This window comes from Ornithodoros turicata, chromosome 2, assembly GCF_037126465.1.
Source record: "Ornithodoros turicata isolate Travis chromosome 2, ASM3712646v1, whole genome shotgun sequence".
In the NCBI taxonomy this organism is placed as follows: Eukaryota; Metazoa; Arthropoda; class Arachnida; order Ixodida; family Argasidae; genus Ornithodoros; species Ornithodoros turicata.
In genome coordinates this window covers 101,608,381-101,630,298 of record NC_088202.1, presented here as the reverse complement: position 1 = coordinate 101,630,298, position 21,918 = coordinate 101,608,381, and the positions used below count along the sequence as shown (strand labels likewise).

Genomic DNA, 21,918 nt, shown 5'->3' with positions numbered 1-21,918 from the left:
TCGACAAAGAACCCCCCTTCCCCAACACCCCCCTACAAAGAACGCTTGTTAAAGTCGTTACGATCTTCTTGTGGTGCGTCGGCCGCTTTTATGCTTGTATGTTACGTTTTTCTTTGTGTGTGTGTTGTTGTTGTTGTCGTGTTTGTTTATGTGTTATGTTGTGTGCATCGCGTGTGTTGTTTAGCGATATTGCTAGTTCCGCTTCTGTAACTGACATGTAAGGTAAAGCCGGACTAAGTGGACCAGGTGACAAATCAGGCCGAGCTGAGGAAAAGTGAAGCTGGGAATAAAATAATTGCTTCAGTTCATAAGACTCCTGCCGGGAAAGCTGCAGGAGCTGTGCTCCTCACAACAAATTAGCGATTCTCCGTTGAGTGTGGATGACAGAGTTCCGCACTTCCTTGAAGCTACCGGGTGCGCACTGCACGAAAAACCAACTTGTTCTATATAGTTTTTGGGCTCGCAGAGGAGGTCCCAAATTAAAAAACGTCACGCGGTGTCAACAGACCATTGAAAGTCAACGCACAGTGCCGTCTCGTCGTCTGATGCTGACATTGTTTCCTTCTGAGAATATGTGGAAGGGGGCTAATCGGAACGGGTGACGCGGAGATAACTGGACTGTGCGCTTGCAAGCGCCCAAGATGACGTTTTTGAGGCGCATACGTCCTTTTTCACTGACATCCACATTTTACTCATATTCATGTTCTTTGCGGAACGCCGCAGACAGAAAAGATGGATGCTCATGGATGCTGCTCGGTGCTACTTAGATGCGCCAGTGTTGCCAAACAACGTACTCTTCATGAGACATCGCTGCAGAACACAATATGGTCTAACCGGGAGCATTAATTTCGCGTGATATTGCTCCTTCTGTAGTGAACAAATCCCGTACAACTACGTTCATCCATGCTATATGGGGCATCACACGTTCAATCGGTGCAAGGAAATACAACAAGTCATTCTTCCTTAGACCCGCGACTTACCTCTAGACTAACAGATGTTAGACTACGTCTACTGCACAGCTTCTTCCGTAAACATGAAATCAAACGCGGCACCATATACTTCCTGCAACTCTACCGGCAAAGCATCGTCAAAGGAATAAAAGCAAGCTGCTGCGTGAAATTAACCCCTACAAATAAACGGACACGATGCTAGGGTTCCCATTTGGTGAACGCCTCGTATTCTACGACCACTATTTTAAGCGACGCGTTTTCCCCGTCCCAACAATGGGTTTCGGCGTACTGGACCGCGTCACGACCTTCGCAATCAGATGACCGCGTTGGGCCCTCGAACGGGTTTCACCGCTCAAGTCAATTACAACAGCCTGGAGGAGACTGGAGGAGGAGCATTCTTTTTGTCGTAGGTTTTTCTTTCTACGGGCACAGCCAGCTGTTTGTGCGTTACGGCGGACGTTGCCGGTGGGAACATGTTTCAGCCTGCTGCGAGTATTTTAGACAACATGTCATTCATAATTACTTTGAGGCAATAACTACGAGGCGATACCAGCTTTGCGCATGGCTCTGTACCCGTTTCAATTGAATTATTCACATATATTGCAGTCTCAATGGAGAGTATTGCAGGAGTGCCTGAAAGAACTGGTTAGAAGGTAGCTCGCGAGCAGAACCTTCGAGAGCATTACAATCGTCAACACATCTTGGAAAAAAGCTAAACTTAAAGCAATCAACTCTATAAAAAAGTGGAAGGATATTTAACACATGCGCACTTCTTAGAGAGGAAGGACCAGCAAAGGTGAGATAATGATCAATCGGCATTCTTACGTTCTGATTTACAATAGCGTGAAATGTCCTCATACGAATCGCACGAAATCTATCGAGTGGACTTTGAGAAAGCCCCGAAAGCGCAGCACTGGCTGAGAACACGGGATGATACCTGGATAAAATAAAGCGCACGGCCTTCTTCTGAACAGATTCCAGTTTCATAATGCCAGATCTACGATAGGGCCCCCACACTTCAAATGCGTATTCTAGAACGGGACGAATAATTGTCTTATATGCAAGCAGTTTAGTTTCTGTGTTTGCGGACTTCAGTGATTTTCTCAGATATCCAAGTTTCTTCATTGCCTTAGAACAAACAACATCTATGTGCTGAGACCAAGAAAGTTTAGCATTCAAGGTAACCCCTAAATATTTGTAGTAGTTTACTCTGCTTATCTACCCCATCTATTTTGTATTCATATAACAATGGCGACCTGCGACAAGTGAAACTCATAGTTGCGCATTTATTGAAATTATTGGACATGCCCCATTGATCACACCACCTTACAATTTTATTAAGAGATTCTTGGAGCAGGATCTGATCGCTGCAAGAATTAACCGTTGTATAAACGACGCAGTCATCAGCGTATAATATCATCTTTGCTGGTACCCCCTTTACAATATCGTTGATGGATAAAGAGAAAAGCAGTGGCCCCAGAACGGATCCTTGAGGTACTTCAGAAAGAACAGGAGTTTCATTAGACATACAGCCATTGTACAAGACATTCTGCGAGCGGCCAAAAAGATAATCTTCAATCTACGCAGCGATAACATCGTTGTTAATCAAGCGTCTTAATTTATACATTAGCTTAAGGTGACAGACACGATCGAACGCTTTACTAAAATCTATCAATACAACATCAGTTTGACTATTAGCATTAATTCCAGAAGCTAAGCTATGAACAAATCCAATGAGCTGGGTTACAGTGGAGTAACCTCTACGAAAAACATGTTGAGACTGAGACAAAGAGTGTGATTCAAAAAAGCTAGTAATATGGTTGCACAGTATGTGTTCAAACATTTTACAAGTACAAACAGGCAACGATATCGGACGGTAATTTGTAAATAGTTGCTTATCACTACTCTTAAAAACAGGGATAACAGAAGCCTTCTTCCAAATTTTAGGTACTTTGCCAGTACAAAGGGACTTTGTAAATATTATGTGTAAATATTTAAGAACCCATTCAGCATATCTCACTATGAATGTATTCGGAATCGTGTCGGGGCCGCTGCTTTTCTTAGTCTACTTTCAATGACTGATTGCAACTGCAAGAAGCTGAAAAAGTAATGTTGCTGATTTCAGGGATTGTCGACTCATCTAAGAAGTCAGGTTCATTCGCACAACCATTCCCTCGGTTAAAAACCGAAGATAAATATTCATTGAAGTGATTAGCAATTGCATAATCATCTGAACATGGAATGTCACCTACTATGAATGATTTAGGTGATTGCTCCTTGGGAATAATTGAGTGCCAGAACTTCCTCGGGTTAGATCGCAAAAAATTCGACAGAGAAGTGTTAAAGTAAAAATGTTTAGCAGCTTGCATTTTACTTTTAAGCTCCTCCACTAAGGAAATAAACAGGTCATGTGAATAATTAAGCGAACTTCTAATACGCGATCGTCTAAACCTCCCGAGGCGACGTCTAAGATGCAAGATCTCTCGTGTTATCCAAGGTTTTCCAGTAATATGCTTTTTAAACTTTACTGGGACAAAGCGAGAGATACAAGAAGCGACAATCTTCTGAAATTCCTCGTATAAGGTGTTTGGTGTTTTGGTGCTTTATGGCACAAGAGCGACTAAGGCCAAATAGGTATAAGGCAGACTTGTACACGTTACTAAAAAAAAGTAATTGATTACCGTTACCGTTACCTTGTACGAAAAAGTAATTTTTTACCGTTACAAATTACTTGCCGGAAAAAGTAATGAAGTAACGCCTTGAAATGTAACGCGTTACTTTGCCAATTACTTTCGATATCTGGGAAAACGATTTGAACAAGATGTTGTTTCTCTCCTTTCGCTCCAGCGCTGTGAACATGCCGGATAGCTGAGGCCACAGCGACAAGTCATTGCAGATCGTCGACATCGTTGTGATATCGACAGTATTCCGCACAAGACTGACAGGGGCTCATGGTCACAAGAGTGGCATTAGGTTATCGGGGTCGAGAGTTCTGTGAAAAATGTGTCGAGAGAGTTTTGAGAGTTATGTGAAAAGAGTCCCAACTGGAACTTCCACAAATGACTCATCAGGTTCACGGTACAACCTACAGTCCAACTTACAGCATACAGGCCGGGTTACGGATAGATAGTACACATGAATGGGGAGAGGACAGTGGACTCAAAAATACACTACACGCGCGAAACACTGTGGCAATTGACCTCGGGGTCCTCGGGTATGTAATTGTTGCGGGAAAAGTCCTAGATATAAGACAGCTGCCTTGTACCGAACTTGCAGAGGGCAGTTGGTTTTTGTCTTCTCGCGGCGGTGAATCATCCCATATATGTGTGTGTGGGTCGTCCCGTACAATGTGGATTCTTTAGTTTCCAAGTAATCGATTACTTGGTAATTGATTACTGAAAATTGTAATTGAATTACTCAAAAAATTACTGGGCCCCAAAAGTAATCGATTACGTTACAAATTACTCAAAAAAGTAATTGATTACTAGTAACGCAATTACTCGTTACCCGTTACGTACAAGTCTGGTATAAGGTGTTGATATCAGATGTAGTGCTCAGTGTTACAAAATTATCTAAGGCAAAGGAGAGCTCATCTATGATCGTCGTGTCATCGGCATTGGCGAAATCCAGAACTTGGGTCACCCTTCTCTTAACTGAGGGAACTCTAAGATTGACACGCACTAAAACAGTTTGGTGGTCAGAAAGACCTTCAATGATGTCACAGGTGTAGCCCTTGACAACAATATTGGATGTAAGAAACACCATGTCCAGGATTGATGACGTACCGAGCTGTGTACGGGTTGGGCAGTTGACAATCTGGACTAGGTCTAAGGTTGTCGCGAGATGGATTAGAGACTGCCCTATGACACCATCTTGTAAACCAGATCTAAGTGTGTTCCGACATATAGAAGGCAAATTGAAGTCACCCATTAAAATTACCCTGCAACGAGACAAATGGTTAAGGTGAATATAATCAGTAATTGACGAAAACACGTCAGGGGGCGAAATTGCGGGGCGATAAATACAAGCAATGACAAGGCAGTACTCTTTTGTGCGCACCCGTTGGACCAGACAGATTCGACGGCATCTAAAGGCGGCAAAGATTTAACTTGACACGTATCTTTAATCAACAAGGCAGTTCCACCTCCACGTGTTTCTCTGTCAGACTGGAAACATGAAAAACCATTAGGAACAAATTCGGCATCAAGTACTGCATTCGTCAACCAGGTTTCAGTAATTGCTATTATATCTGGAGCATGCGAAAAAACTAGATGCTGCAATTCTAACCCTTTGTTTGCAATGCTTCTGGCATTTACATTCAACAATGACAAAAATCCACACCAATGTGTCAATCACGCGAGGAAGAGCTCGAAACTTTATTACGGATGGTGTGGGATAAGACGCGCTTGTTTACAGTGTCGTCCCACATGAAACAGTTAATGTTGACATAAAGGGCGGTCATATCTCAGCTTAACACGATCTCCTCTTTGCTTATCTTCCTCTGCACTAAGCCACAACTTGCCCTGAACATCACGGACACGTTTCGAGAAATCTTTATTTGTAACGTACTGCCTTTCAACTTGTGGTAATTGCGCAATATCTCGATCTTCTCACGGAAATCAGCGATCTTCAGAATGATAGGTCGTATGCTGCCACTTTAACATTACCAAGGCAGTGGCACCGTTCAATACCACGAACGGTCAGACCAAGCTTGCTACTGAACAACTGAATTACAGACTCGGTCAGCGAAGACGACGACTCATCTTTAGACTCCTGAAGGCCAAACAACAAAATATTATTTCTACGCTGTCTATTCTCTAGATCATCGACTGTCCGTTCTAAAGCAGATATACTTTTCCTAAAGTCGCGAGCCATATCACTGCACCTCTGGACATACTCAAAGAGCATGCGGCAAATGTTTCTAATAACTTTAACCTATTATCGAAACTGTCTAATATAGCATGAATTGGATTTTGATTTGCATTCAGGTCATGAAGGGACCAGGACATTTCTTTTTGTGCTTGTAGAAGCTTTTGTAAAATATCCTGTAAATTCTCATCCAGTATGGGATCGCCTCTCTCCTGCGTTCCCTTACCTTTAGGGCCAGGGTTTTCCTCCACATCACCGGCAAGTAACAGCAAATCAACAAAGGCAGAATAACACTCATACAGATACAACACAGCAGCGTGTGGGCCTGGCAGCAGTATCAAAAACGGTCATCTGACCTAAAACATTTATCATAGGAATGAGCATTTACCTGTAAGATAACGTAGAATTTCATGAGAGGCATGCTCGCACTGCTGCCTAAAGGCCCACTGAAGATGTCACGCTGGAAGTGTCCTTTTAACGGTACCCAGAGGGCGCTGGTGCCCAGATGCCGAAGACGAGGATTGTATCTCATTACGGCCGAAGTCTCATTACGGCCGATGTCTCAATACGGCCGAAAGTCTCAATACGGCCGATAATCCTTTAATCCCCAAGTGTCTCATTACGGCCAAAGTCTCAATACGGCCGAAGGCAGTCTCATTACGGCCGAAGATGTCTCATAACGGCCAAATGTCAAAATGTGTATTGTAACCTGCATTGATATGCAATGTCGCAGCCAGGTATGGATATATATTCAGCAGGGTATAAGCCATGCATTGTGCCCTTAGGGCCCTTATCATATTTATATACACATATTGCGAGACAAACGGTATGTTATCATACCACAGCACAATGCAACATATTGTGTAATGTGTACTCCCACAAGGTAGTGTAGGCTGTGAAGCAGGCTACTATGTGGAGTTAGCTACTTGTAGAGAGCTAGATGAATATTGGCTTTGTTGTGACGCTTTTGGAGCCATCCTACAGTCATTGGCCATGACAGAGCACCTATCTCAGTCGATGTCAGTTTATTTCCATTCGCCTTACAATGATACAATTCTTGCTTCTGGAATGAGTAAACCTGCAAGAAGCGATGAGCAACCATGAATAGGCTAGAATATTAAAAAAAAAAACAACTACAAGCATTTGTCTCTACATGGCTCGTTTTAATGTGCACAAGCTGCACATGTGTTGATACGTGTCTGCTATTTCATACAAGGTTAACATAAATATTCATTTAGACAAAAGAATGACAAGCCTTAAAAATGTGACTTCCAGGTAAACACAGAGCATGACCATGTTATGAATATAGGTTCAGTAGTTCATTCCCTTAATGGAAACATGTGAATATCAAATAGTAATACATTACAATTCATGAAATGATGCATGCATAACTTTCCATTTCTGGTTTCTTTTTTATAAAAGTAGTGCACGAATTAACATTCGTGCACTACTACAAAATTTCTCACTTCACAACAGAACCTTATGATGATCTTAACAGCTCACCTCTTCGCCAGGACTCCCTGGGCAGCAACATCCCATTAGCCATGTTGTTGTTTTTCTTTTTCGGAATCTTTCGTGCAGCCACATACCATGCCTGGAATGGAAAACCAGCTATAAATAACAGTGTATTTGAATGACTTCCTCTTGAAGTATTTATTCTAATCAGATATGCTTTGTGCCTACTATGGTGCGCGAAGGCACATAAGTACAACATTTGCAGACGTTCGACGTAAGCAGTTCTTGGAGATCAATTCAAGTACGCCGACTTGCGCTTTTATTTTTGAAGAAATACGACGACAAATTTTAACAAATGAAATATGGCTCACAATGATACGAGTAAATGCTGCTGTACGGTGATGCATTATCGGTATCTTATCGTCTTCGAATAAATTTGTTGTTCCTAAACGCGCAACCAACTAGAAACGGCGCAAACCTACGAACGGATACCGAGTTACATCTATTACAGGCACTTCAGCTGTTTTGATTAATTTAAATTACTCTTATGAGAATCCAACTATGTGTGGACAGCACACTACTAAGACAGGCAATCTACGAAAGCATTACTCACCAGAATTCCTGCTTGACTTGGTCTTGGTCAACACTGCGCGATATACGTTGGGGCTGTGGCGATTCATTCAACTCGATTTTTACCGGAACAACAGGCGCTGCTCGAAAGACAACGACGGAAAATAGAGAGCCGCTATAAAGTCCGCTAATTTGCACATTACAGCACTACAAAGCGATATATGAACACATCGTAAACAGCAACCACTCGCTCACACACACAAGAAACGAGGTACCCAACGTTGCTAGACACCATCCGAACTCCGAAGTGAGAGTAGCAAAACAACAAGATATCAAAACACGAAAGGAAGAGTATTGATCCCCCCTCCTGCTATAGCATGCAAAACGTGATTTGTGCTGAGATGAACATATATGTTCATGACGCGAGTAATTTTCACTTTTCACTGATGCAAAGGAGGTCACGTGGGATTGCTCGACGCTTGCGAAATCAACAATGAAAATGGCGAAACGAAACTTGTGAATCGTGCATTTGCTCTTCATGGTAGCTGCCAAAAAATCGAATCAAACTTATGGGACACTGGATTACAGGTATGTTGGCATCTTTTTCATTCCTGCATATCATTACACTATGCGTGAATACATGGTGTCATGTCATGTCTCACGATGCTGGGGAAGTAGTTGCAAGGGGAAGTGTGCATGGTTCTAGACTTTTAATTTTTGATCGCGTAATCGAAATATCGGCACCTCTCGCATTGTGGCTTGCATGTGACCAACCAAGTGCTGTTCCCTTACTAGCGCTTCCTACAAACGACAAAACGAAACATGTGGGAATGTATATTTTTGATTACTCATATGTAACAAGAAAATGTATCGTTTTCAGGTTGCTGCCACTACTCCATGTGCCCGCAATTGTCTTGCGTGTATGATTACACTAACGGCGTCGCCCACCACGGCGGAAGTGTTTTGCGTACACGCGTTTCAGCATGAAGCCTGCAGGTAACATCTGATGTTTACCCTTCGGATATTCTGAATTTACATATTGTAGCTTAGAAGAATTCCGAATGCCCAGAGTGACACACACTTTTAACATTGTGACATCAGTGCAATGGCATAAGCTCTAATGTAGTGCCCCACGAAAATGAACAAGGGGTAGTGGTTTATCCAGAATCCCAAGCACGAGAAGGGTGTTGGAAAAAATTGTTGGAATAGTTACGTCATTACAGCTTAACATATCATTACAGACATATCTGAAGCTGAAATCGCAAGGGCACCCCCTGTAGGGGGTGCACAGGCAAAAAAGTTAGGGGGGTCTGGATAAAGCACTGACGAGGGGGACTCCTCCACCCCATGTCAAGCCTCATAAAACACCTCCTGAAATAGTTTCCTGGCTATGCAGCTGCATTATTATGACGTAATTGTCATTGTTGTCCATAATTCTTGAATATGTTTCGAATATATGAAAACAAAAGTCTGCTTGGCAGCATATGTCTTATAGTCATCATCAAACAAGAGCATATGTCATTTTGTTCAGTGGCTTATGTACTTTTTTGTAAATTTCAGGTGGACGTAAATTGTAGAAGGCAGCTAGTGGGGGAGAAGATCATGGTCATAGGTCATGTGACTCCTGGAGCTCCCAGTGGGCTCCCTTGTGGAGTACTTTTCAGAACACACACACACACACACAGTTTGCTCACAGAACCAACGAGTAGGATGTTGCTTGAATACTGAGAGAAAATGGCGTAACACATACAAATATCGTGTGACACATATGACAATAAAAACATTTTTCACGAGGGATGCATGAAACACTGTCGCAATATTGTGTGCATGAACCATTGTGTGTGACACAAGCCGTGGGGGCACACCGCCTCGGACACATTTTGGGAAGCATAAAACACAGTGTATACAGAGCTACTATGGTGGATGCTTCTTTTTTCTTTTTGGCCGTTATGAGACATCTTCCGCCGTAATGAGACTACCTTCGGCCGTATTGAGACTTTGGCCGTAACGAGACACTTGGGGATTAAAGGATTTTCGGCCGTAATGAGACTTTCGGCCGTAATGAGACTTCGGCCGTAATGAGACTCGGGCCGTAATGAGATGTTACCAAGACGAGAGACCCAATCATTATCAGCAGATAGCATTGGGGAACCATAAAACGAGTCATTCTCTGCACATGTCTTGAACGATACATCCCCTTCAGAGTGGTCATGAAGGACTGGTTCCAGAGGAAAGTTGACTGCCTCCGAGAACTCCAGAGGTGCTGTTCTTGAGTATGATAGCAGCTGTAAGATAACGTAGAATTTCATGAGAGGCATGCTCGCGCTGATGCCTAAAGGCCCACTGAGCCAATTAGCCAATTAGCGAAAGCCAAGCCAACTAGCGAAAAAATAAGAAAAGTGATGTATCTGGCTGATCCGGTGATCGGCAATGATTACAGGTGTTTCATTATGCAGGTTTTGTTTACAGCTTTATGCAACATGTGAAACTTTTTGTGCCAGGGAGGAAGTTAGTTCGAGCTAGCGGAGTATTCAGAATTTGCAGCGCAACGCTAGTTTTTATCTCCTACAGTACAGTGTTGCAATGCTAAAAATGTTTAAAACGCACAAAGCGTGAACTGTTTAAAGATGTCGTCATAAATGAATTGATATTTTAATTACTCCTATATGCTGCACTACTCAAGAGTCGCGTAACAAAATTGTCCTCGGGCATACACAGGGTATCGGTTGCCTATAACAGGTAGCCCCGTTCTATAGTGACACGCTTTGAAGCCATTAAAGGAGTAGTGAAACGCGGCAAACGCCCCTCCATGTTCTCTTCTCTCTTTTTTTTACTGCAGCATTTGTGCTGCAAATAATATGAGCATTCTGAAGGAACGATGAGCGCAGCGGACATGAAGGGCGCGCGCGCGAATGCTCTAATCTGCGCACCCTGCAGAAAGCCACCACTCTTTCAAAGAGCCTGAAAGTGAGCGAGGGGTATCGACGTCACTTCGTGGCGTTCTTATTCTCCGTGGGAAGACCAATCATGTGACACGAGACGTAACCCGGCGCTGCGTAAGCGCCGTAGCAGTAGCAGACGAAATTTCGGATGCCAATAAGAGTTTACGGCTGCTCGCATATCTGCTGTCGTCACGCGAGGAGATTTGGCTGAGTTGATCGCTGAATTTTCCGGACATTTTTACAAATGCAATACACAGCACAGCGAAAATATTGTGCATGCTGGCTCCTGATTGATTGGTGAATGAAACAGGGTTTCGAGCCATGTTCAATTTGATTTCCTTGCTCCTCTAAAACCATTCATGCGACGTGTCGTCCAAAGTAAGAAATGGCAAGAATAATTGAATTCTGAACTGTTTCCCAAAATTCTTCCATGCCGACAGTTCTGTGTTTATGAGAGTATGTTCACTGCAGTGCCTCTTTCTATTGTAAAGCACAATTTCTCAGCAACATTTCTCACTCGACTACTCACTTGTCGAATATTTGTAAGGTTTCTGACCTCTGCAAGCGCTGTCTGTAACACATAAAAGTGAATCATTCAGCAGAGATGCACCTGATAGTATCCTCCTACATGGTCCCAAGACCTAAATGTTACAGCCCACGTTTGCAGAAGTAAATACAGCATGTTCTACCTGTTCCCGGCTTAAAATTTGTAGAGGCAGTTCCTTTCTAAATAGTGTAACCCACCATGAAGTATGACAGGTGGGCTTCCACGCAAGATGATCCAGAGTGGGCGCTCCACCATCACCGGTTCTTTTCAAAAAATGTGTGCAGGTAGATGACCCACCTGGAACAGTAGTTCTGAAGGACGCAGCTCAAAATACATTAATACATTATCTTTATTTCTTTAGAGGCATGAATGAGTACAATAAAGTCAGAAAAGTATACCTCACCTTTTGGCCATTTATTCACCCGCGCGTGATGTGGCAAGATGACGGATGTGATTTTTACGTTGTAGAAGGGTGTGATATCACCCACAATGTACGTTATGTAAAGCGGGTTTCTCCCTCACCCTCTAATGACCTTCCCTTCTGTTTTTCAATGGCAGCTCTGGAGTGAAGTATTCGCTGCCCCACATTGAGTGGGGCTTCCTGGTACGGCCTCAAAAAGTTTCATGTTCGTGTGCGTAGTACATCGCGTGTTAGTGGAGCTGGAAAATATAAAATTTGCAATTTTCCCAACTTTGTGACATGACGCGGCGTGAATATGCTATTGTGCTGACACCTTTTGAAGTTCGCATCACTAGACGCAAGCAATGTGTGACGCGTGTATACGCACCGTAGTGAAACATAAAACCTTCCACAAGTGAAACGAACCTTCCTCGTGGAGGAAGAAGGAAGACCTACATCCACATATCTGCATCCGCTCTTCCAAAGCCTTGTCTAAACTTATCTCGCTGGTGTCTCCATTCGATTCGTCCATCTTCATACCGCAGGAAGTGCAGTGTGCCAAGTGAGGAGCAAGGAAAGACGACGCGCACTCTTCGTGAAACAAGGAGGTGCATCGAGACGGCTGGCAGACCTTGAAAGGTGAACGGGAAGTGACCACCACGTCTCCATGATCTATAAGTAGCACAGCAAGACGTGTTTCCCCGTCGTTGCATTTGCATCGTTAATAAAAACTAAGGTCGTCTCATTTCGTCCAGTGATTATAAGTAACAGGTATGGAAATAAGGGATAAGAAGCCTGCTATGGGCTGTTTTGCTGAAGTCAGGCCATATTATCTGATTGGCTATGCGGCCCCTTATAATACGAAAGGGTTATTTACCGCATTCATTTTCATAATTGCCATCGACTGTGCGAAATATTAGTGAACAAACTATATTTTGACCTCCACGATATGCGCAAGTAGTTTTTCTCTATATACACTCATTCTAAGCGTGGGAAAACGAATGCTTTCACGAACTCCTGAATTTTGCCAACCGCGACAGGCGCACCCAGGATGAGAAAAAAGTGGAAGCGTGAAAGTGGGAGGGGAGAGACGGCGGTGGCACAGGAAAGGGAGAGGTGTGCAGTCTCTCTTGCTCTGGGACTTGGGTAGTCCACAAGAACTACCCACCACAAACAACACGCGAGCATCCCTCAGCAGCCTTCATTCGGATGCTCTTTGTACCACGTTAATCACCAGGATGATTGGCGAAGTTACCCCATGGGCGACTGGCATGACGTACCAGTCTGGAGTAGTCAAGGGAAGCAGCTTTTATGAACCGCGAGATTGAACGCTCTCTCGCGCACTAGGATTGCATGCCGCACTCGTACTTTTTCTGCGAATATGTATAGAGTGCTTGTAACCCTAACTTCTCCTCTTGGTAACATTTTTTTCTTCTTCAAGCCCTTACATGTTCCTTTAAGTGGGTTGCAATACTTTGCCCAAGTTATGCCGGATTGTAAAACACGGTTATTTGCGTCTCTATGTACCCGCCCTCCAAAGAGGGTAGAAGAGGCGTAGAAACTTTGCACAGCAAATACCGAAACTTATCCGTCCGTGACATGACGCCAGGTATCTGTGCCAGTGAGACGGCCGCGGGAAAGGTCATGAGCGTACGAAGACCACTAGGAATGGCCGAGGCTCTGGCTCCTCTGACGTCATAGCTCGACGTCGAAGTTCAAGGGTTTGCATCTCGCCACCTAACACACGTAGGAAAGTAATAATTTTTTCCTTAATTCTCCGGTGTGCGGTACAATGCCCGCATAATGCAATGAACCAATGAACCACATTTGTCCCCCCCCCTGTGTCCCCCTTTAAAAAACAATTTAACGCGAAGCAAAAACCCAAAGTAAACCCTCTTTAAAGCGATGCAGTGAAGCGCGGCCTCCGTATCGCCGTGACAAGGATACCAGCAAGCGTCGTGCCTTGTTTTGCAAACGTTTTTTAGTCGTAGACCTTATTAAAGAGAGAAGTTCTCATCATAACACGCTTTTAGCCAAGCACAATTCAGAATCATGTCGTTATTTCACCTGATTTCTTGAAAATGTGGGCCTTCTTGCAATGCAAAGTATCTTACTGTTGGTGGCCAAGACCGTTTTTGGGCACTATGCATTCACGCTAACGGAAGCAAAAGGGCGTACGCCGCGCTCTGTCCTCAAATCCAAAGTGATGAACAGTATAATCCTGCGCAGTGGGCGGAGTTGAGCGTGTTACATGATGTTCGGTTCTGTTAAATGTCGGGATCACAAGTGCGTGTATTCGAGGACGCTCATGAGGTTAAAGGGACGGCCGCATCCGGAAACTCATTTATGAAATCAATACCACTATGTTCGGCATCGTTCGACAATCTACCCGGCTAATCGTTTCGTCCGAAAAGTGCTTCGACATTACATAAACTAATGTTAAAGATCAGCGCTGCTTCCGCGGCCGCAGAAGCTCCGCCTGTGTGACGTCGCTCTCTAAGCGGGGAGCGAGAGCGTGGAGCTCAGATGAGGAAAGGCGCCGTCCAGACGGCCCATAACTCCATGAGACGCCCACACGGCCGCGGCATGCCTTTTCTCAAGGTCGCTCCCTCATTGGTTTTTAGGGACTGACGTTTTCTTGTTTTTCCAGAGAGGGAATTCCGGAATACTCTCAACATCCGGCGTCTTCTCTTGTCGAATAACACTCAAACTAAGGCACTATTTGGTGTGGGACTTTCGATGTCGTGGTCAGTGGTCCAGGAGGAATAAAATCACACTATAGTTCCGAAATCGACTCGGACGGATGCGACCGTACCTTTAAAGATCACGATGATTAGCAACCAAAGTGACAGAGAATGAGATTTCCGACTTAGGAGTAGAAAGCAGGGAAAGGTAACAGAAACGGAAACGGATATTATACCGGAAATATAGTAGGTATCGGTAACAGAAACGGAAACGGATATCGCACAGTTAGAATACCTGAAACAGAAACGGACACGACAATAATTTACGGTAATAATTCGGGTACCGCAGGACCCGAACTATTGCAACTCTTCACCGTATCATGTAATAAATTTATGAAATTAACCTCACTGAAGCAAACTAAAATTAACTGAAGAACTAAAACTAAAATGAACTATCAAACTGGAGCATATAATTAAGTATACAGTGTATACAGTTAAGTATACAGTTATAGAGTAAGTATACAGTATACAGTTAAGTATACAGTTAAGTTAAAAATGAACTTCACCACATAGCACGCTCCTAGCCAACCATCATCCCGAATGACAACGTTCTCGCCCTAGATTTGTTGAAAACGGGAGGAGGAGCCTATTTTGTGCCATTATGCACGGCACAAAATAGGCTCCTCCTCCCGTTTTCAACAAATCAGGGGCGAGAACGTTGTCATTCGGGATGAGGGTTGGCCCTGAGCGTGCTATGTGGTGAAGTTCATTTTTAAGAGTGCATGTACTATCACAGGAAGCAAGGCTAGCCACCTTCCGGTGAGCGTGGACAAAACTACAAACATACTAAAACACGACAAACAGAACAACACCCGATGTGTGTAGCGAAGGGGGGGAGGACTAAAAACGAAATACGAAGATGACAGTTCCGACAGGTGATATCTGCTAACGAGAGAAACACGCTTGAAGTTCGCAAGCTTTTCTTGAAGGAAAATAGCTCTTTCACAGTGAGGGAGTGGAAATGGAATAGCTGCCAAACACAACCATGAGCGTCGGTTTAGATGTCAGCTAAATGCGTCAGGTCAATGCAATATATTGAGCTGGTGAAATGGGTTAGTCGAAATTATATTCGTATTTACAAATTATTCTTTCCTTCCCCCCGTTTTCTGAGACCGTTTTGTAGCGAGTTTCTTTTCATTTTTTTGCAGTACCCTGGGACCCGTGCTTCGATCATTGGCAATCTAGACAACTATATAAAACGCATAATTAAAATGAAAATTTTCTACTCCAATATGGGAATCAATTGTTCGGGATGATAAGTTCGTATCAGATTATTCCATATGCGGTACCGTCGTGTCGACTAGTATTTTATTCTACGGACCGAGTGAATTTGCTGAGGGTTTTCTAAGGCGATCGAAGCACTAGAACACAGCTGGGTTGTGCAATTGGGATTGTTTTGAAATTAAGGTGTAAATTAAAACGAAAGAATCATGGAACGAAGGCGCTGTCGGCGTTGATGGGGTGGTTCGATATTTCACCAATTTGAGCCTCGTTATCACAAAATGCTAAACCCTGAAGGACAACAGGTAGGCAAAGCACTATTAAAAAAAAAAAAGATAAAGTAAAGTAGCAGAACGATATTTCGAAACCACACGCGTACAAAACTTACGCAGCTGAAGCCTTGAGACAAATAACTTGACAAGCTTATTCCGAATGCAGCAGGTAGTATGAAATTTTCTATCATCACGGCCAATACTTAGCCAACAGTGTGAAGTAGCCTAGGTATCTTTCTATTGCCGAAAACAAGCTGGAGAAATCGAGTACGGAAGATGGCCTTGTTTGTTCCTCCTTTATTAAGAAGATAATATAGTTAAGTTGTACCACAGGAACAAGTACTACGCAAAAATGAAAAGAACCTAAGGGTATAAATAATAGACAAGACGAATGCGTGAGACTATTCCTCCTTTCCAGAGTGGGGATGCCATTCCTTCCGCTGGAGCAGCGAAGGGCTGTCTGTCTGTAGCCAAAATGGGAATGGGTTCGCATGAATGACGCCGTCCAGCGTCTATTCCTTCTCCTCGGCCGATTGTTCCTCGGGGGCTGGCCATTCGCAGACCACCGAATGGGGTCACTTGAGCCCCGCATAAAAGACCATCCTGCGCAAGGGGAAAGTGCTCCGTCTACCGCTAACTGTCCACGAGATCAACTTACCATGCGCTCCGCAGTGAGTATTGCTATCCACCTATGCCTATCGCGAAGAATGACGATGTATTCAAAAGGAGTCCCTGGGAAATGTCTCCACCCAACGGTGCAACGACACTGCTTCAGCCGCTCTCTCTCAACAACCGCTACTATTATAGCGTCTGAATGATGGGCGATGCCTGAAGGAAATAGCAATGTAAAGCGATTACATTCGGAATAATTTGCCTTCGAACAATATTAGTTTAAACGACCGGCCGAGGTTCGTGTGCGATGCAGCTGGTTCAGTATTGTCGTAATGCTTTTTTTTTACCCCTGAAATTTTGAGTTTTTGACGCCTATGTCATACTGGTGATGCGCGCAGCACCATCATCTTATTGCATGACGTGGCACAGGGTTCAACGTACAATAGAGAAGTCAACGTTACACGTGTCATTCAGCTTTTCTGGCGCATTGGGAGGTTCTCTCTCAATTCCTGTAATTAATATTGGTTTTATGACACATATGGAAACAGTTGTGGGCTCGTGTATTTTGCAGAATATATATATTTCAAATTTTTGAATTCACATAGATATCCAGTTAATTCATTTCACTCCATTTCAGTTATTGACTACATTAAGGACCCCCAATGCGTGTATTACATAGTGGAATGGCTGAATCCATGCATACGTGCTTGCCTATGCGTCCCCACATACTTGCGTACATTCGTACTAACATACATTTGACAAACTTACATTATTCATACTAAATTAGCAAATATTCAAATATAAGTGCATACACGCTTGGATGCCAATAAGAATTCTTACATGCGTAACTGATTACTAACATGTGCATATCTACTGACCCACAACTGACATGTACTACGTACATACTTATGATATAAACCCAACACACAGGACTCGATCAATCAAAGGGTTACCAGACAATAGGGAGAATACCGGAGAATATACTAATTTTTCATCACAGGCCTATTGTGCTTACTGCAATTTCAGCAATGACTGCATCGTAGATGTCACAAACATGATACAGAAAACAATACCACTAGGTGGCCAGCTAGAGAGCGTCCTGCCTCGCGATTTAGTATGCAGTGTGCACCAACACTGCTCAAGGTTTCAAAAAGCAACTATTCATTTAAAGTCAGCGGTTTATGCAAAGTTCTGCAAGCTCACACACTGTGACAGAAACAATAGGTTGAGATTACTTTTTCTTTAAAGGCCTTGCAATTCTCGTCAGTTTTGGTTAAATAGAAGGTGAATTATAGAAAAATATAGAAAATCAGCTACCTCATAGCATAAGATATGTAAGCAGCTTCTCAGCTGCCATTAGTTCGCAAAAAAATCATTCTTAAGGGAGTTAAGCACGCTAAGCAAGGGAAGCAATGTCGGAAGGTAACCACGAAAGATTACGAAACAATCTCGTAAGATAACGGGATGAACTAAAGATCTGCATCATAGCACGAATTAAGCTGAGTTACGCCTAGATGAAACCTGTCACTTGCTTGGCATGGGGAGGGGCAGTAGTGGAAGTGCGAGAAGGGTCAAACCGGTATGCTGGAGACTGCACTTGTATAAAAAATGGAATAAGCACCGATCAGCAATGCACGCTCTTACTTCCTGGCTAGAAACCCTTCAATGTCCAAGTGCAAAATGCTACAAAATACAATGTCCGAGATAACACTTGCCCCATGCCTCAAACAAGAGTCAACGTTCGGAGATAGTTTTATCGAGCATCTTAAGGAACAGTACTTGGAAGCCAAGTTCAATGGCGCGCTAACACGATTGTTCAGTCCAGCTATGCACTTAACCCAATTCTGACCTTGCGAGAGACAGAGAGGGAGAATGAGAAAAAAGTTCTTTTCTTGGGCATTTTGCGACGGGCATGCAGCATAATTTGCATCGGCCTTCGTGCTTGCGACCTAATTACATTTCTGGCAAAGTTATTTTGTTCTCTTTCATTCTGTTTTCGACTCTCTGATCAAGCGACGGATGCACGCCCCCATCCGGAGCTGTCGCCGAGGTGGCCCAGTTTCACACAGCAATTTTATTGTTCGGCAGCAAGACGTGCCTCGGTGGCGGAATGCTTGATTTCGCTGACAGGTTTGACGTGGACAGCGAGAAACAACATTTTCTCCTTTCTTGCTATCGTGGATGGTGTGTGTAACCTTGACTGACATTATCCGTCCAAAGTGTAATTTGACCAGTTCCACCGCCACGGTTGCCTTCCAAGGAATTTTTTTTTTACAGAACTCGAGGAATGTTTCTCGCCATTTACGTCTTCAGGAAAAGTTTACCAATTCGTTCAACATTAGCCAAAAAGACAAACGCCTGAATTTGTATACCAAGTGTCACACAATATACATGGTTTATACTTATAACATGTTGTTTTAAATTAGTTAGGCAAGTACCGTTGATATGCTACTCACTCATACTGTACACCTCACGGCTCGGTACGCAGTACTGAGCTGTCGACATGCGACATAAGCGTAGCATGCCCTTGCCCAGTACATTTGCGGTAATATCATGTGTATCAGAGTTATGTTTCACACACGGGATTGCCAGTGCCCATTTCAGAAACACACCTCAACGTGCACTTACGTCACGTGTCGCCGCGGCGTTGCTCTGACAGTAATTCTTACACATTAACCATCACCGCCGAAGCCACTAGATCGATCGATTCCAGGTTAGAGGGCACAACTTTTGAATCTCAGGGACCTTTGTGTGAGTATGGCAGGACGTCCTTGAGGGGAAAATATCACTAGAGAAGTTTTATCAAACAGGGAATTCGGAATTTCTAGAAACTCATTAGAAGTCATATAGCTTTTTAGGCTTAATTTGTAACAATATAAGAACACATAACAACACTGATATCAGACGCCTCTTACATCGTCTTTCTTTTCTCACCAGCGGTGTCGCTTATTGCAGCTGGCGTCACACTTCCTCAAAGGCCGTTTGTCGTTACTTTCACCGTTTGCCACCATCTCTTCTCACCATGCACTGCGACAGAATGCAGTGGTTACAATTTTTCTTTAAAACTCCACGTTAGCGCCGCGGAGCAACCACGGCGATGAGCAATGTACAGACGTGGATAGATAGGGGAAAGCAGGAGGCAACTGAGCAAACATCTGTGTGTCGAGTCTATGAAAAGCCGTTTTCTTCTCGCATTTATATTTATTATTCTCCTTTCATAATCACTCATGCTTGAGTGATAGTAGTTGTAGTGCGTATATAGTGATGTGTTGTTTATGAGGAAGCCGCGACGACTGTATCTTCCACGTGATGACTTGAAGTCCAGCTTTGATGTCACTTGCACTTACACTGACCACCCCCCACAGATGCAAATCACTGCCGTGCTGCTCGTCAGCAGCATCACTTTCGTCCTGGGTCAGCAAGGTTACGGTGGCTACGGCGGGGCTGGAGGGTGCTCAGTTGGGTGGCGCTGGGGGCTACGGCGGCGGAGCGCAACTCAGTGCTGCTGGACTCGGAGCCGGAGGAGGCTACGGCGGCGCAGCTGGAGGTTACGGCGGCGCATCTGGAGGTTACGGCGGCGAAGCTGGAGGTTACGGCAGTGCTGCTGGTGGACAGCCATCTTTTGGCGGTGCCGGACAGTCTCCTTACAGCGGTGCATTTGATTTCACTAACAACGTCAACCATGCTGATATGGAGCCGGTCAAGGTCAGTTGATCATAAACAGCTCGACTCTATCACGTTTTACACTAGTGGCTGAAAGTAGAATGCTACCACGAAATTGGGAAGATTGCCGCTATTACGAAGGTGGTTCAATAGGTAACCTTATATGTTTTGTTGACTTGGTACCCTAGAAAGCAGAGTATCATTTTTTTCTACGTAGTCTCCCTCCTTTTAAATGCGGGTGCACAACTGTTTGGGAAGCGCCTCTACTCCTGCAGAGTACAGGCATTGTCTTTGGGTCGGATTTGTGGCCATTCGTGCACCGCTTGCTTGTCGTCTCCGGTATATGAACCAAACTTTCGCCCGCTAAACTCCTCCTTGAGACTGCCGAATATGTGTGAGTCCGACGATGCCACGTCAGACGATTATGGAGGATGTGGAGGACGCATAAATTGAAGCTCACGGATAGTTGAAGTATGGTCATACAAGACGTATGCGTGTGAGCTTTGTTATGTTGAGCAGTACACCTTTTTCGAGCGGTCCACAAACGTTTTGTTCTGATGGCGGGCTTCAAATGTGTTTGTTTTTGTTTGTAAGAGAAAGAACAAGAAAAAAAAAAAGGAGAGGAAATTGAACTCGTCTTCCGACGTTTTTCTGGTACTCCTAACATAAATTCTCCCCCCCCCCCAAAAAAAAAGGAAGAAAAATCTCCTATTTCTGCCATTCACTACTTCTCAAGTGCTCTGCCCGCAAGTACGCTATTCACAAGTTCACCATTCAGAAGTCTACTATTCACATGTTCACTAGAAGTCCACTATTCACAATTATCCCAAGATCATGCACAGAGAAGCCTAGAGCGATGTATCCATCCACAGCTCTGAACAAATTTCGCAAGTGCCGCCAAAGGCCGCATCCCTCGTGTTCGGTGCCAAATGTTCCAACACCTTCACTATATCGAAGACCCTGCTGTCCAGTCGACCAAGTGTAGCTTTCAGTGTAGCTCTTTGTGATGCATACCTAGTGCAGTGCACTATAATATGCTCACTATCCTCCACTGTTGCACAAACCGAACAATTCAAATGTGTCATCAAGAGACAACAGTATGTTTCCTTGTTCACTGCTTATGCCCTAGGCATTTGATGTTCAACAATTGTAACCTGATGATTCCAAAAAAGGGGGGGTGGGTTTCGATAGCCTTCGGCCGTGACAGCAGTGATGCGGACTACCAGGTCCCGAACTTACGCGTCCATTTATACACTTGCAGTACTAATGTGCAGGCACAACCACTACGGTGCAATCATGCGGCAGTGGATGTTAATGAGTTTTCACACCTTCACTCACAAGGAACCTAATTTTTACCAAAACTATTTTACTAATTAACCAAATATATCAGCTGGCTCACAACCACAACGCAGAACTGTTTTAGTTGCAACAAGGGAGACTTTATGCAGGGTCCTCTTGTTTTGAAGTCAGACTCTTTACCAAAGAGCTGGAAATGTACCTGTGCATGTTCAGCGCATTGAAGGATGTCAAAGACGGGGAACAGAATGTTGCCCCGGGGGCTTGTGGTAGTCACATGTTTAGCCAGTGATGCGTTTCAGTAGTTTTACTGGTAGAGTTTATTTTTGGGCTGTCATCAAATGATTGGGTTTAGTTTTACATGCCAGGTGGTGAAA

At 43.9% G+C, this 21,918-nt stretch overlaps 1 protein-coding gene and 2 long non-coding RNA genes across 5 annotated transcripts in view; 2 read left to right on the top strand and 1 right to left on the bottom strand.

The window, feature by feature from the left end:
- The window catches only part of LOC135383899 (uncharacterized), a 39,336-nt gene that overhangs the window by 14,557 nt on the left and 2,861 nt on the right, over positions 1-21,918 (top strand). Inside the window, exons 2-3 of one of the 3 annotated variants that reach the window (XR_010420134.1) lie at positions 16,389-16,641; positions 19,948-20,287. Coding sequence is in view for 1 of the 3 variants with exons in the window: in XM_064613189.1 (XP_064469259.1) it covers positions 19,913-20,287 (375 nt within the window). In the remaining 2 variants the exon portion in view is untranslated. Of the gene's footprint in view, positions 1-16,388; positions 16,642-19,901; positions 20,288-21,918 lie in introns of those variants that run through there. The other 2 variants (XR_010420135.1, XM_064613189.1) reach the window with 2 other exon arrangements.
- LOC135383898 (uncharacterized) lies at positions 6,830-8,198 on the bottom strand. The gene is made up of 3 exons (XR_010420133.1): positions 7,888-8,198; positions 7,323-7,413; positions 6,830-6,897 (listed from the first exon to the last, which is right to left on the bottom strand). It is a non-coding gene; the product is annotated as an uncharacterized LOC135383898 (long non-coding RNA).
- Positions 8,308-9,738, top strand: LOC135383897 (uncharacterized). The gene is made up of 3 exons (XR_010420132.1): positions 8,308-8,432; positions 8,725-8,840; positions 9,405-9,738. It is a non-coding gene; the product is annotated as an uncharacterized LOC135383897 (long non-coding RNA).